Raw genomic sequence first — 14,487 nt, forward strand, 5'->3', positions numbered from 1 at the left:
TATTTGCTGATGCTATCGAGGCAGTGTTAGGTGGGTTGGAAAACTGCTAGCTTGGGGGGAGACAAAGACCAATAGATTGACAGTAGCCACTGGCAGAGGTGAAAGAGATTCTTGCACTGCTTCTATTAGAAGGAGCAGAAGCCTGGAAAACAAGATGCATGGTATATATCAGAGACTGCTGGGAGCCATTGCGGTACAAGTAAACACATGGGTTGTGTTAGGGTAGCTAAGAATAGAAAAAGGTGCAGGTAAACTTGCGTGTACACCAATGCTAGGAGTTTAGTAAATAAATTTGATGAATTTGAGGTATTGCTCAAAACATCAAAGGCAGATATTGTTGGGATATCGGAGACGTGGTGTCACATAGATATAAGGGATGCAGAACTGCAATTTGGGGAGTACAACGTCTACAGAAAGGATAGACAGGATAGGAAGGGGGGGAGGGGTTATGCTATTAGTTAAGAAACACATAAAAACCAAGGAAGTGAAGCCAGTCGACATCGCTGGACAGTGCAGTGTTGAGTCAGTTTGGTGTGACATAAGCATTGGGAGATCAAAATTGAGAGTAGGAGTGTGCTATAGGCCTAATGACTCTGATGAGTATAATAAGGAACTGTACAGGGAAATAGAGTGGGCCAGTAAATCAGAGAGTCTTATAATGGGAGATTTTAATTTCCCAGATATTGACTGGAATTTGGGGGCTGGTTACTCACACACTAGCAGGGCTTTTGTGGATTTATTGGATGATTGTTTTCTACATCAGCATGTTCGGGAGGCAACTAGAGGGAGTAATACTCTTGATTTGATTATCAGCAGTGATTCTTCATGCATTAAGAATCTGCAGATAAATGAACCACTATGTGGCAGTGATCACAGTGTGCTGAAGTGGGATTTACTCAAAGAGGTAACTACCATTAGGGGTAAAGGGAAGGGTTATTGCTTCCGTAAAGGCGACTACGATGGACTGAGACAGTATTTAAATTCTATACAGTGGGACCAACTGATGATGTTACCAACAGCAAATTCAAAATGGGAAGCATTCAAAGAACTTATCTTGGAAGCTACTAGGCTTTACATACCAACTAAGAAATATTGTTCAAGGTTTAGGCCAAAATGGATGTCAGATGAACTAATGAGGCATATGGCAGAGAAGAAAAATGCATGGGATACTTACAAATTAACACATGACACAGAAGCCTATGATAGATACAAGTTGATATGCAACCAAGTTACAAAGGAGGTTAGGCAGGCGAAGGCAGATTACGAGAAATCCTTGGCAAGGGATGCAAAGAGTTCTTTACTTATGTAAACTCTAGAAGGAAGGGGATGAATCAGATTGGTCCACTTGATATTGATGGGTCAACTGTTGATGATCCTGCTCAGGTAGTTAACAAACTAAATGAATATTTTGCATCGACATTCACACATGAGGAGTTATTCAGCAAGGGGAATGCCAGAGGTGTATTCAACTCTAGCAGTAAGCTACAGAATCTTGAAATAACTGGGAGTAAAGTGGAGGAGAAACTGTTGAAGATAAACACAAGAAAGGCACCCGGGCTGGATGGGATCTATCCAGTTATATTAAAGGAGGCAGCAAAGGAAGCAAGCAAACCCTTAGCCATAATTATGAGAGCTTCCTTGGACTCAGGAGAGGTACCCATAGACTGGAAATGTGCAAATGTGACCCCAATTCACAAAGGAGGATCAAAGGCTGACACAAGTAATTATAGACCTGTGAGCTTAACTTCTGTTCCAGGAAAATTAATGGAGGCACTGGTTAAAGAAGCACTGCAGGATCATTTAGACAAGACTTCAGTTATAGTTCAGACACAGCATGGTTTTGTTAAGGGGAAGTCTTGCCTGACCAACTTGATTGGATACAATGATGCAGTCACAAAAGAACTGGATGCAGGGAATAACTTTGATATTATATACTTGGATCTTAGAAAGGCTTTTGATACTGTTGCACATGGAAGACTGCTACACAAATTGGAGCAGTGTGACATTGGAGGCAAATTGCTGCTATGGATAAAGGGGTGGTTGAGGGGGAGAAGACAGAGAGTGGTAATCAATGGACACCGCTCATCGTGGACTAATGTTATTAGTGGAGTCCCTCAGGGCTCAGTGTTAGGTCCATTATTGTTTTCTGTATTTATAAATGATATTGATGATGGTATATCAAGCTTAATGTCCAAGTTTGCAGATGATACAAAGGTTGGCAGGGTTGTCAAGGACACTACTGACACTATGCTGCTGCAACAGGATCTGGAAAGGTTGAGCAGATGGGCTGAGAGGTGGCAAACGAAGTTTAACATTGACAAATGTAAAGTACTACACATGGGAAACAGCAACCCCAGAGCAACGTATCAACTCTGTGGTACTACACTGAGAAGTAGAGTGGTAGAGAATGAAAGGGACTTGGGGGTGGTTGTGCAGGCAGATATGAAGTTCTCTGAGCAGTACAGACGGGCTGCAAGAGTAGCTCATGGAGTATTGTCAATGATATACAGGAATTTTTCCAGCAGGGATAAGGAGGTGATTATTCCCTTGTATAAGGCAATGGTCAGGCCACACCTAGAGTACTGTATACAGGTCTGGGGGCCTCATTTCAAGAAGGATGTAGAGCTGCTGGAATGAGTACAGAGAAGGGCAACAAGATTAGTGAATGGAACAAAGGGGTGCTCTTACGAAGAAAGGCTGAAGTTTTGCAAATTACAGTGTCTGGAGACTAGGCACCAGCGAGGTGATCTGATAGAGGTGTATAAAGCCTTGAATGGTTTAAGCATGCTCAATGCTGATGGGATTCTTCCTCTAGCTCAGAAAAATCACCTGAGAAGGCATAAATTCAAATTGAGGAAAGACAGATGTAGGATAGACGTGTGGAAATTTGCCTTTAGCCAGTGGGTGGTTGGTTGGTGGAACAGACTTCCATCCCTTGTGGTGGAGGTTGATAGCCTAAATAAGTTTAAGGCTCAGCTGGACAGGTATTTTGAACGAACAGAGGGGTGAAGTGGAAGTGGGTTTTTTTTTTTTTTTTTTTTTTGGCTGATGCTGCATAAGCTTGCTTTCTTGCATCAAATGCCTCTACTAATGCTAATGCTAAACATCTGTTAGCTGATTTCTGTTCTAGAGAAAATAATGGAGTTGCCAGTTAAAGAAGTAACAATCTTGAATGGATGCTATGATGCAATAACAAAGGAACTGGATACAAAAAACAATTTTTACATCATAACTTAGATTTCAGGAAAGCTTATGAAACTGTCACACATAAAAGACTTCTGTACAAATTCGAGAAGTGCGGCCTTAAGGACAGGTTTACTGCTGTGGATAAAGGGATGAACTGAGAAGTGGTTAACAATTGACACTACTCTTCATGGACTAATGTAATTAGTGAAGTCCCACAGGGGTATTGGGTCCATTGCTGTTTTCTATATTTATTAATGATATTAATGAAGGTATATATCAGGCTTAATGTCTAAGTCTGTAGATGAACTAAGGTTGGCAAGGTGAGTAAAGGCAGTAGTAATCAGGGTATGCTACTGCACAAGTTCTATAAAAATTAGCCACATCGGGCTGAGAAGAAATCATTTAAGTTTAATATTGACAAATGCAAGGTACTGCACATGAGTAGCAGAATAACATACCATATGGGTTACAGAATAATATACCAAACAGAATAACATACCATGTGTTGTATCACACATAGGGTAGTGGAAAATGAAAAATACCTGAGGGTATTTGTGCAGTGAGATATGAAGTTCTTTAAGCAATGCAGACCTGCTGCCAGGACAGCTCATGGGGTTTTCTCAATGATGTATAGGAATTTTGTCAGCAGGGATAGGAGGTGGTGAGCACTGTATAAGGCACTGGTTAGGCCACATCTTGAGTACTGCATACAGGTTTGAGAGCTACATTTTAGGAAGGATGTGGATGGGTTCAAACAGCTATAGAGCAAAGTGACGATTAGTGAGAAGTACAAAAGGGTGCTCTTACCAGAAAAGGTTTCAGCTGCAAATTGCAGAATCACTTTCAAGGAGATCAGATTGAGCTGTTTAATCTGATCTCCTTGATCTACTGAGTAAGATGAATGCTGAGGGAATCCTTTCTCCTGCACAGCCTACACACATCAGGAGGCATAAATTCAAATTGAGGGAGGATGGTTGCAGATTGTTGGAAAAAACCTTCATCTGATGTAAAAGTGGGTAGTCACAATAAATTCAAGGAAGAACTAAATAGACTATTTAGATGGAAGGATAAGTGATTTGGGATTTTTTTTTTTTTTTTTTGGAAACGCTGTGTAATGCTTTCTTAATTGCTTCCCACTACTAATACTAAAATTGGAATTCTCTGAAAACACTGGCTGAAGAAAAGATGAGAAATTTTGCTAAAAATTCAGAAAGTAGAAGATAAACCATGTAAGGAAACAGTGAGAATGAGTTTTATCATCCATTTACAATTGGCACCTCCGTAGCCAGGTGGGAAGGAGCAGCAGTGCGTAGCACACGCTTCTTGATTAGACCGGGGTTCGAGCCTGTCACCACCAAATACGGAGGATGCAGAAATCTCAGGGAATGACCACCGCATATCCCGGAGCAATATGGCCTTAGTTGCTAATGCTCCTAAAAACCAAACAAACAAACGATTTACAATTGGAACATTTGATAAATTTAGTCCACATAAATGTAACAGAAAATAACATCCCACAAGGTTTCTGCAGGCTGTACCTAGTATGCAAACATTTTTTCTTACCTTGTTCAATGCACCTGCACCAGTTAATATGATATGAGAATTTTCGATATGAATGACTCTTTGTCCAAGTCGAACAAGATAGGCTCCAATGCCAATGGCTCGACAAGTAACCTGAAATGAAATGCATATTTATTTCTGTGCTAAATTTAAATCATATAGCATTACTTTATAGAAAATACCTATTGAGAAATACTAAAGAGTGATTACATTGTGAAACAGGTAAAGTAAAGTGTAAAGTATTTGATGTCTAATGGCACCAGGGGTCTCCCCATTTCCGTGTTGTGTACTCTGTTTGTGTTGTGTACTCTCTGGCCTTCACAGAAACTCTGTGAAGGCCAGAGGTTTTTCAAAAAGTGTAAGGGGAATGGTTACTTTCTGTAATGTCATGTTATTGTTCCTCTGACGTTTTAGCCATTGTACCCCCCCCCTCCTCAACCATTGCCCACACTTTTCCCTGAGGAGGGAGGTCAGGCAGTAGAGGGATCGATCACATTTTACTCTGTGAAATAGGTATAAAGTACGTTTGTGTCAGACGGCACCTGGGATTTCTCCCATCTCCGCGTGCGTTTGCTGTATCGAGGACATAGTGTAAATAGTGTTATTGTTATGCGGTTCCCGTGGTTTCCCACAAATCCGCGTTAAATACTCTGTTAACATAGCAAAGCCAGTCAGTGTGGGTTATGTGTGAGTAGTGTGTTGTTTGACTGGCCTCTTTGTTACTGGGAGGTGCGATCACCAGGAAGGAGCCTCCCAGCATCTGTCCACTGGTACGAGGAGCCGGACCAGGGAGTAAAAGACATCTGGCGAGTTGACCACACTCCTGCAGAAGCGAGAGTGGGGAAGGCCAAGGAAAGAGCAGAGAAGAGACAGGAAAGTGGAAGACAGTGAGGATGACAGAGCATAGGTATCCTCCCAGGCGAAAAGGAGCAGGAAGAGTGCTAGGTGCAGTTGTGGGAGTCCTGGAGAAAGACTGTGGGTAGGAAGAAGAGAATAGGTAAAGTTCAAATTAAAGAGTCCAGGATCGTCACAATGAAGAATCACGGAGCGGCGTCGACAGGGCTGGCCGCAATTTGCAGTTTCATGTCTGGAAGTTTCCAGTGCTGGGTATCAGTTGCTGTCTAGAGGAGGTTATCGAGGAGTAGTGTTTGGGAGTTGCAGGTGATGGCCAGCAATGACGAAAGACCTCGTTGGTATAACTGGTCAGTGCATGGAAGGCATCATTAGATTCCAATAACTTGGTTTCTGGCTGAAGTGATGTAGTGTGGAGGTCTAGGAGTAGTTGGATTCTTAGATCTAAGTATATGTTGCATGAGTGCATCACGTGATCCCAGTCTTCAGGTTCTCCGCAGGTACAGAGGGCATCCTCGACTAGGCCGAACTCTAGAAGGTGTCTATTGAAGGACCCGTGGCCAGTTAATAGAAAGGAAGCATAGACGTTAGGGAAGAACCAAGTGGAACATTGTTTGTTGATGTAGGTTACCTGTTACCTCAGGAAGGAAAAGTTTAGTAGTTGCACCAGCTGTGGAGTTATTCCAGCGGGTTTGCCATATGTTTATCAATTCTAGCCACACACGTTTATGTTCCTGTTTGATGTCGGTATCGGTACGGGTTTGAATAGTGAGGAATTCAGCTTCCTTATTCTTCTTAATGGCATGAGAGAGTCCGATAAAAGCGACGTGGAGGTCCAAGGGGAGGCAGCCTGTCAGTAGCTCTAGGGCGGCAGTTGATGTCGTTCTACATACGCGGGTCATTTGTAGTAGCATAAGTCATTGAATTTGCTCAATTTTACATTGAGCATGCACTAAAGTCAATCGGTGCTACCATACTGCAGCTCCAATTGATATAAATACTGGTATAAATACTGCTAAGTATAAAAGGCGTTGAGTTTGTCCTTTAAGACTCCAGTCCTTGCAGGTAAAGCGTGCTAACATAGTGATGTAATTTTTTATCTTTTCTTTGATAGCTGGAATATGGGGGATGAAAGTTCTCCTGTCGTCATCGAGGACAGTACACTGTCAAGCCAGAGACATTATTATTATTATTAGCCATATGGTGCAAGGAAGCTTGAGGCTTATGCTGCACCAGCCAAAAAAAAGATTCTCAAGTTACCCTGAGAGAGAGAGAGAAGCAGAAAGGAATCACCAAGAAAGAGAAGAATGATGATGTCCAGCTCAGGACCCTGGGTGTGACAAGCCCATACTCACCAGCCATGTCTGTGCAGTGTGATGTGTTGTGCCCGTGCCCATTGTTTGTTCGGCTTATTGGCGGCCAGGCCTCTAGTGGGGCCCGATGTTGCCCATACCTCGCCACGTGGAGGCTAGCCGGGAGTGTCCAGTATTATAACAAGTTGCTCTGGCAGGTCCTGCCACCTAGTTTCCTGGGATTTCAGTGGCTAGGACCTAAAAAAAAATAAAATAAAATAATAATTATGCGTTTGACATTAATGCTTAATGAGATTGCTGTTAGGAAATCGCTAGTTGGGGTTGAACGCTAGAGAGATGCGTTAAAAGGCCTAATAAGTTGGGCAAAATTTTGATGTAATTAAATTTAGACATGTGAGGCTATACGCTAGATAAAAGATAATAGTGTTAGTTCTCTTAGAGATTTACACAAAACTGGTAGAATTTAGACTTTGATTAGAATTTAGTGGCATTAAGGGGTGTTTAGTGAGGGGGGGGCTGAAGACTGGTGGGAAAACAGATAGAAAAATAGGTACGATAGAGTAGGCATCCCCAAAGAGGTCAGTGGAGACGAGCTCCACCAAGTGAAGTATGGGAAGGAGGCAGGAAGGGGAGGAGACAGAGACCGGTCTCGCACCACCGCCTTGGGATGGGGTTTTAAAGGGAAGCAGGTTAGAGTACCATTCAGATCGCCAATGGCATGTCAGCAGCAAAGCCGCAGTATGTCTTTGTCGGTAATGGTTGTCATGTCTATGTAGTGTCGAAGCCAGTAAGAATGTCAAGCTGCCGATCCTGCTCTGGGGGTGGGATAGGTTAGCTGGCAGCGGGAACCCACAAGGCAAAGGGGAGGGAAAGACACACATTTACTTCATTCATAATTTGCATTCTTTCTTTCTTTTTTTTTTTTATTACTTTTCCCCCCCAAGGTTTTATATATATATATATATATTTTTTTTTTCACTCATACTCATTCATCTTTATGTCACATGCCAAGGGGAATGCAACGATGTGTAATGTAAATTTAAATACTAATTAAAACTAGGATTAGTGTGTACTTAACTGTAGCATTTATGGTTTGTGTTCTTTTTCTCACACACCTACACTTTCATTCATTTCATTCATTCTTCTAGCTCTCATTTCATTTATTTGACTCTTACTTTCTGGGCACCTCAACTTACTGTTATAATTCAGTTGTGGTGCAGGCCTAGCCGCAAGTTGCGTGGTTAATAAATATGTGTTACAATTAGCATTAACAAGGGCACATGATGCAAGAAAGCAAGCTTATACAGCATCAGCCAAAACCCCCCCCCCCCTTATTTCACCCATCCTCCAGCCCAAATGTTTGTCAAGTTCTGCCTTGAATCTATTTAAGCTATCACTTCTACAATGACAGATGGAAGTTTGTTCCAGCAATCACCACCCGCTGGCTAAAGGCAACCTTCCGCACATCAATCCTACGTCTTTCCTCAATTTGAATTTATGCCCTCTCAGGCGATTATTCTGAGCAAGAGGAAGAATCCTATCAGCATTGAGCATGCTCAAACCATTCAAAGCTTTAAACACCTCAATTAGATCACCTCGAACGTGCCTAGTCTCCAGATACTGTAATTTGCAAAACTTATGCCTTTCTTCGTAAACCCTTTGTTCCAGTCACTACTCTTGTTGCCCTTCTCTGTACACGTTCCAATAGATCTACATCCTTCCTAAAATGAGGCCTCCAGACCTGTATGCAGTACTCAAGGTGTGGCCTGACCATTGCCTTATACAAGGGGATAATCATCTGCTTATCCCTGCTAGAAAAATTCATGTATATCATTGACAAGACACCATGAGCTACTCTTGGCTAATCTGCTAATCTGCACTGCTCAGAAAACTTCATATCTGCCTGCACAATTACCCCCCAGGTCCTTTTCATTCTCTACCACTGTCAGTGTGGTACCACAGAGTTGATACGTTACTCTGGGATTACTGCTTCCCATATGTAGTACTTTACATTTGTCAATGTTAAACTTCATTTGCCACCTCTCAGCCCATCTGCTCAAATTGTCTAGATCTTGTTGCAGCAGTGTACTATCATTAGTGTCATTAACAACCCTGCCAACCTTCGTATCATCTGCAAACTTGGACATTAAGCCGGATATATCATCATCAATATCATTTATAAATACAGAAAACAACAATGGACACAAAACTGAAACCCTGAGGGACTCCACTAATAACATTAGTCCATGAAGAGCAGTGTCCATTGATTACCACTCTCTGTCTTTTCCTACTCAACCATCCCTTTATCCATAGCAGCAATTTGCCTCCAAGGCGACACTGCTCCAATTTGTGTAGCAGTCTTCCATGTGCAACAGCATCAAAGGCCTCTTTAAGATCCAAATATATGATATCAAAGTTAATCTTTGCATTCAGTTCCTTTGTGACAACATCATAGTATTTTTTTTTTTTTTTTTAGGAGCATTAGCAACAAAGGCCATATTGCTCCGGGAATATGCGGTGGTCATTCCTTGACCTTTCTGCATCTTCCGTGTTTAGTGGTGACGGGCTCGAATCGTGGTCTAATCAAGAAGCGTGTGCTACGCACGGCTGCTCCTTCCCACCTCTGTACGGAGGCACCACATCATAGTATTAAATCAAATTAGTCAGACAAGACTTCCCCTTAACAAACCCATGCTGTGTCCGAGTTACAACTGAAGTCTTGTCTAGATTATCCTGCAATGCTTCTTTAACCAGTGCCTCCATTAATTTCCCTGGAACAGAAGTTAAACTAACAGGTCTGTAATTACCTGTGTCTCCCTTTGATCCTCCTTTGTGAATTGGGGTCACATTTGCACATCTCCAGTCCATGGGTACCTCCCCTGAGTCCAGGGAAGCTCTCATAATTATGGCTAAGGGTTTGCTAACATCCTTTGCCGCACCCTTTAATATAACTGGATAGATTCCATCCACCCCCAGGTGCCTTTCTTATGTTTATCTTCAACAATTTCTCCTCCACTTTACTCTCAGTAATTACAAGATCGTCTAGCTTACTGCCAGTGTGAATACACCTCTGGCATTCCCCTCCCAGAATAACTCCTCATGTGTGAATGTAGATGCAAAATATTCATTTAGTTTGTTACCTACATGAGCAGGATCATCAATAGTTGAACCATCGACATCAAACGGACCAATCTGATTCATCCCCTTCCTTCTACAGTTTACATAAGTAAAGAACTGTTTGCTGTTTTTCTCTGCATACGTGCAAAAGATTTCTTGTAATCTACCTTCGCCTGCCTCAGCTCCTTTGTAACTTGGTTACAGACCAGCTTATATCTATCATAGGCTTCTGTGTCAGATGTTAATTTTTATGTATCCGATGCATTTTTATTCTCTGTCACATGTCTAATTAGTTCATCTGACATCCATTTAGGCCTAAATCTTGAACAATATTTCTTAGTTGGTATGAAAAGCCTAGTAGCTTCCAAGATTAATTCTTTGAATGCTTCCCATTTTGAATTTGCTGTTGGTAACATCATCAGTTGGTTCCACCGTTTAGAATTTTAATACTGTCTCAGACCACTGTAGTTACCTTTACAAAAGCAAAAACCCTTCCCTTTTCCCTCGATGGTGGTTAACTTTTTGAGTAGATCCGACTTCAGCCCACTGTGATCACTGCCACCTAGTGGTTCCTTTATCTGAAGATTCTTGATGCATGAAGAATCACTACTGATAATCAGATCAAGAGTATTACTCCCTCTAGTTGCTTCCTGAACATGCTGCTGTAAAAAACAATCATGCAATAAATCCACAATAGCCTTGCTAATGTGTGAGTGACCAACCCACAAATTCCAGACAATCTCGGGGAAATTAAGATCCCCCATAATAAGACACTGAATTACTGGCCCACTATTTCTCTGCACAATTGCTCATTATACTGATCAGATTCATTTGGCCTATAACACACACTTACTCTTATTTTTCCTTTCCCAGTGCTAAAGTCACACCAAACAGACTCAACCTTGCATTGTCCACCAATATCAATTGGACGCACTTCCTTACATTACAGATATAAGTTGATCTGTAACAGCATAACACATCGTCCCTGTTGAATGTTGAAAAAAAAAGCAGTGAATTAGGGTTGAATTTGAAACTGTCTGCAATTCTGCCCAGACACGATAGGAGGGAATATAGGATGAGACCCTTGTCGATCAATTCGGTCCTGGAAGGATTGTGGAAGGCTCAAGGGATAGAATTTTTTTCAGCCTGGTCTGTACCTGTTAACAGGAGAGACTGCTTCTACAGGGATGGGATACACTTAAATAGAAAGGGTGCAAGGATATCTGTTGATGATATCAAGAGTATTAGATAGAACGCAAAACTGCTTGCTTGAGGGGGATAAACAGTAGCCACTGGCAGAGGTGAAAGTGATTCTTGCACTGCTTCTATTGGAATGAGCAGAAGCCTGGAAAACAAGATGCAGGATATTTCAGAGACTGCTGGGAGTCACTGCGATACAAGTAAACACATGGGTTGTGTTAGGGTAGCTAAGAATATGATCAGGTGCATGTATACTTGCATGTACACCAATGCTAAGAGTTTGGTAAATAAATTTGATGAATTTGGGGTATTGCTCAAAGCATCAATGGCAGATATTGATGGGATATCAGAGACGTGGTGTCACACAGATATAAGGAATGCAGAACTGGAATTTGGGGAGTACAACGCCTACAGAAAGGATAGACAGGATAGGAAGGGAGGAAGGGTTATGCTATTAGTTACGAAATACATAAAATCCAAGGAAGTGAAGCCAGTTGACATCGCTGGACAGCGCAGTGTCGAGTCAGTTTGGTGTGACAGTGCAGTGTCGAGTCAGTTTGGTGTGACAGTGCAGTGTCGAGTCAGCATTGGGAGATCAAAATTGAGAGTAGGAGTGTGCTATAGGCCTATTGACTGATGATTATAATAAGAAACTGTACAGGGAAATAGAGTGGGCCAGTAAATCAGAGAGTCTTATAATTGGGGATTTTAATTTCCCAGATAATGACTGGAATTTGGGGGCTGGTTACTCACACACTAGCAGGGCTTTTGTGGATTTATTGGATGATTGTTTACTACATCAGCATGTTCGAGAGGCAACTAGAGGGTGTAATACTCTTGATTTGATTATCAATGGTGATTCTTCATGCATTATGAATCTGCAGATAAAGGAACCACTAGGTGGCATTGATCACAGTGTGCTGAAGTGGGATTTACTCAAAGAGGTAACTACCATTAGGGGTAAAGGGAAGGGTTATTGCTTCCCTAAAGGCGACTACGATGGACTGAGACAGTATTTAAATTCTATACAGTGGGACCAACTGATGTTGTTGCCAACAGCAAATTCAAAATTGGAAGCATTCAAAGAACTTATCTTGGAAGCTATTAGGCTTTACATACCAACTAAGAAATACTGTTCAAGATTTAGGCCTAAATGGATGTCAGATGAACTAATGAGACATATGGCAGAGAAGAAAAATGCATGGGATACATATAAATTAACACGTGACACAGAAGCCTATGTTAGATATAAGTTGATCTGTAACCAAGTTACAAAGGAGGTTACGCAGGCAAAGGCAGATTACAAGAAATCTTTGGCAAGGGATGCAATGAAAAACAGGAAAGAGTTCTTTACTTTTGTAAACTCTAGAAGGAAAGGGATGAATCAGATTGGTCCAGTTGATATCGATGGTTCAATTGATGATCCTGCTTAGTTAGCTAACCAACTAAATGAATATTTTGTATCGACATTCACACATGAGGAGTTATTCAGTGAGGGGAATGCCAGAGGTGTATTCAACTCTGGCAGTAAGCTAGATAATCTTGTAATAACTGAGAGTAAAGTGGAGGAGAAATTGTTGAAGATAAAGACAAGAAACGCACTTGGGGGTGGATGGAATCTATCGAGTTATAATAAAGGTGGCGGGCGGTAAAGGATGTAAGCAAACCCATAGCCATAATTATGAGAGCTTCCTTGGACTCAGGGGAGGTACCCATAGACTGGAAATGTGCAAATGTGACCCCAATTCACAAAGGAGGATCAAAGGCTGACACAAGTAAGTATAGACCTGTGAGTTTAACTTCTGGTCCAGAAAAATTAATGGAGGCACTGGTTAAAGAAGCACTGCAGGATCATTTAGACAAGACTTCAGGTATAGTTCGGACACAGCATGGTTTCGTTAAGGGGAAGTCTTGCCTGACAAATCTGATTGGATGCTATGATACTGTCACAAAAGAACTAGATGCAGGGAATAACTTTGATATTATATACTTGGATCTTAGAAAGGCTTTTGATACTGTTACACATGGAAGACTGCTGCACAAATTGGAGCAGTGTGGCATTGGAGGCAAATTGCTGCTATAAATAAAGGAGTGGTTGTGGGGGAGAAGACAGAGAGTGGTAATCAATGGACACTGCTCATTGTGAACTAATGTTATTAGTGGTGTCCCTCAGGTTTCAGTGTTGGGTCCATTATTGATGATGGTATATCAAGCGGTCCAAGTTTGCAGACGATACTAAGGTTGGCAGGGTTGTTAAGGACACTACTGACGCTATGCTGCTGCAACAGGATCTGGAAAGGTAGGGCAGATGGGCTGAGAGGTGGCAAATGAAGTTTAACCTTGACAAATGTAAAGTACTACATATGGGAAACAGCAACCCCAGAGCAACGTATCAACTCTGTGGTACTACACTGACAGTGGTAGAGAATGAAAAGGACCCGAGGGTAATTGTGCAGGCAGATATGAAGTTCTCTGAGCAGTGCAGACGGGCAGCAAGAGTAGCTCATGGTATCTTGTCAATGATATACAGGAATTTTTCTAGCAGGGATAAGGAGATGATTATTCCCTTGTATAAGGCAATGGTTAACCCACAGCTTGAGTACTGTATACAAGTCTGGAGGCCTCATTTCAAGAAGGATGTAGAGCTGCTCGAACGAGTACAGAGAAGGCAACAAGATTAGTGAATGGAACAAAGGGTTGCTCTTATGAAGAAAGGCTTAAGTTTTGCAAATTACAGTGTCTGGAGACTAGGCATCGGCGAGGTGATCTGATAGAGGTGTATAAAGCTTTGAATGGTTTGAGCATGTTCAATGCTGATGGGATTTTTCCTCTTGCTCAGAATAATCACCTGAGAGGGCATAAATTCAAATTGATGAAGGACAGATGTAGGATGGATGTGCAGAAATTTGCCTTTAGCCAGCAATTAGTTGATTGGTGGAACAGACTTCCATCCCTTGTTGTGGAAGTTGATAGCCTAAATAAATTTAAAGCTCATATGGACAGGTATTTCGAACAAATGGTGGGGTGAAGTGAACGGTTTTTTCTACTTTTTTTTTTTTTTTTTTTTTTTTTTTGGCTGATGCTGCATAAGCTTGCTTTCTTGTATCATATGCCTAAAGAAAAAAAAAAAAAAAACCTCTCACTTCACCCGAAGCCATATCTTCCTTTGATGTCTTGACTAGCACTTCAAGCTCATCGAATTTATTAACTATACTCCTAGCATTGGTGTACATGCAAGTATACATGCACCTGTTTTTAC

The 14,487-nt window shown here is 41.6% G+C and overlaps 1 protein-coding gene across 2 annotated transcripts in view; it reads right to left on the reverse strand.

Moving 5' to 3' along the window:
- The window catches only part of ACC (acetyl-CoA carboxylase), a 1,497,654-nt gene that overhangs the window by 378,964 nt on the left and 1,104,203 nt on the right, over positions 1–14,487 (reverse strand). For both annotated transcript variants that reach the window (XM_090383551.1, XM_090383552.1), the window contains one exon: positions 4,750–4,860. In XM_090383551.1, coding sequence (XP_090239677.1) covers positions 4,750–4,860 — 111 coding nt within the window. The remainder of the gene's footprint in view (positions 1–4,749; positions 4,861–14,487) is intronic.

The sequence above is a fragment of the Mastigoproctus giganteus genome, chromosome 10 (genome assembly GCF_048544385.1).
Source record: "Mastigoproctus giganteus isolate SK-2022 chromosome 10, ASM4854438v1, whole genome shotgun sequence".
Taxonomy (NCBI): domain Eukaryota; kingdom Metazoa; phylum Arthropoda; class Arachnida; order Uropygi; family Thelyphonidae; genus Mastigoproctus; species Mastigoproctus giganteus.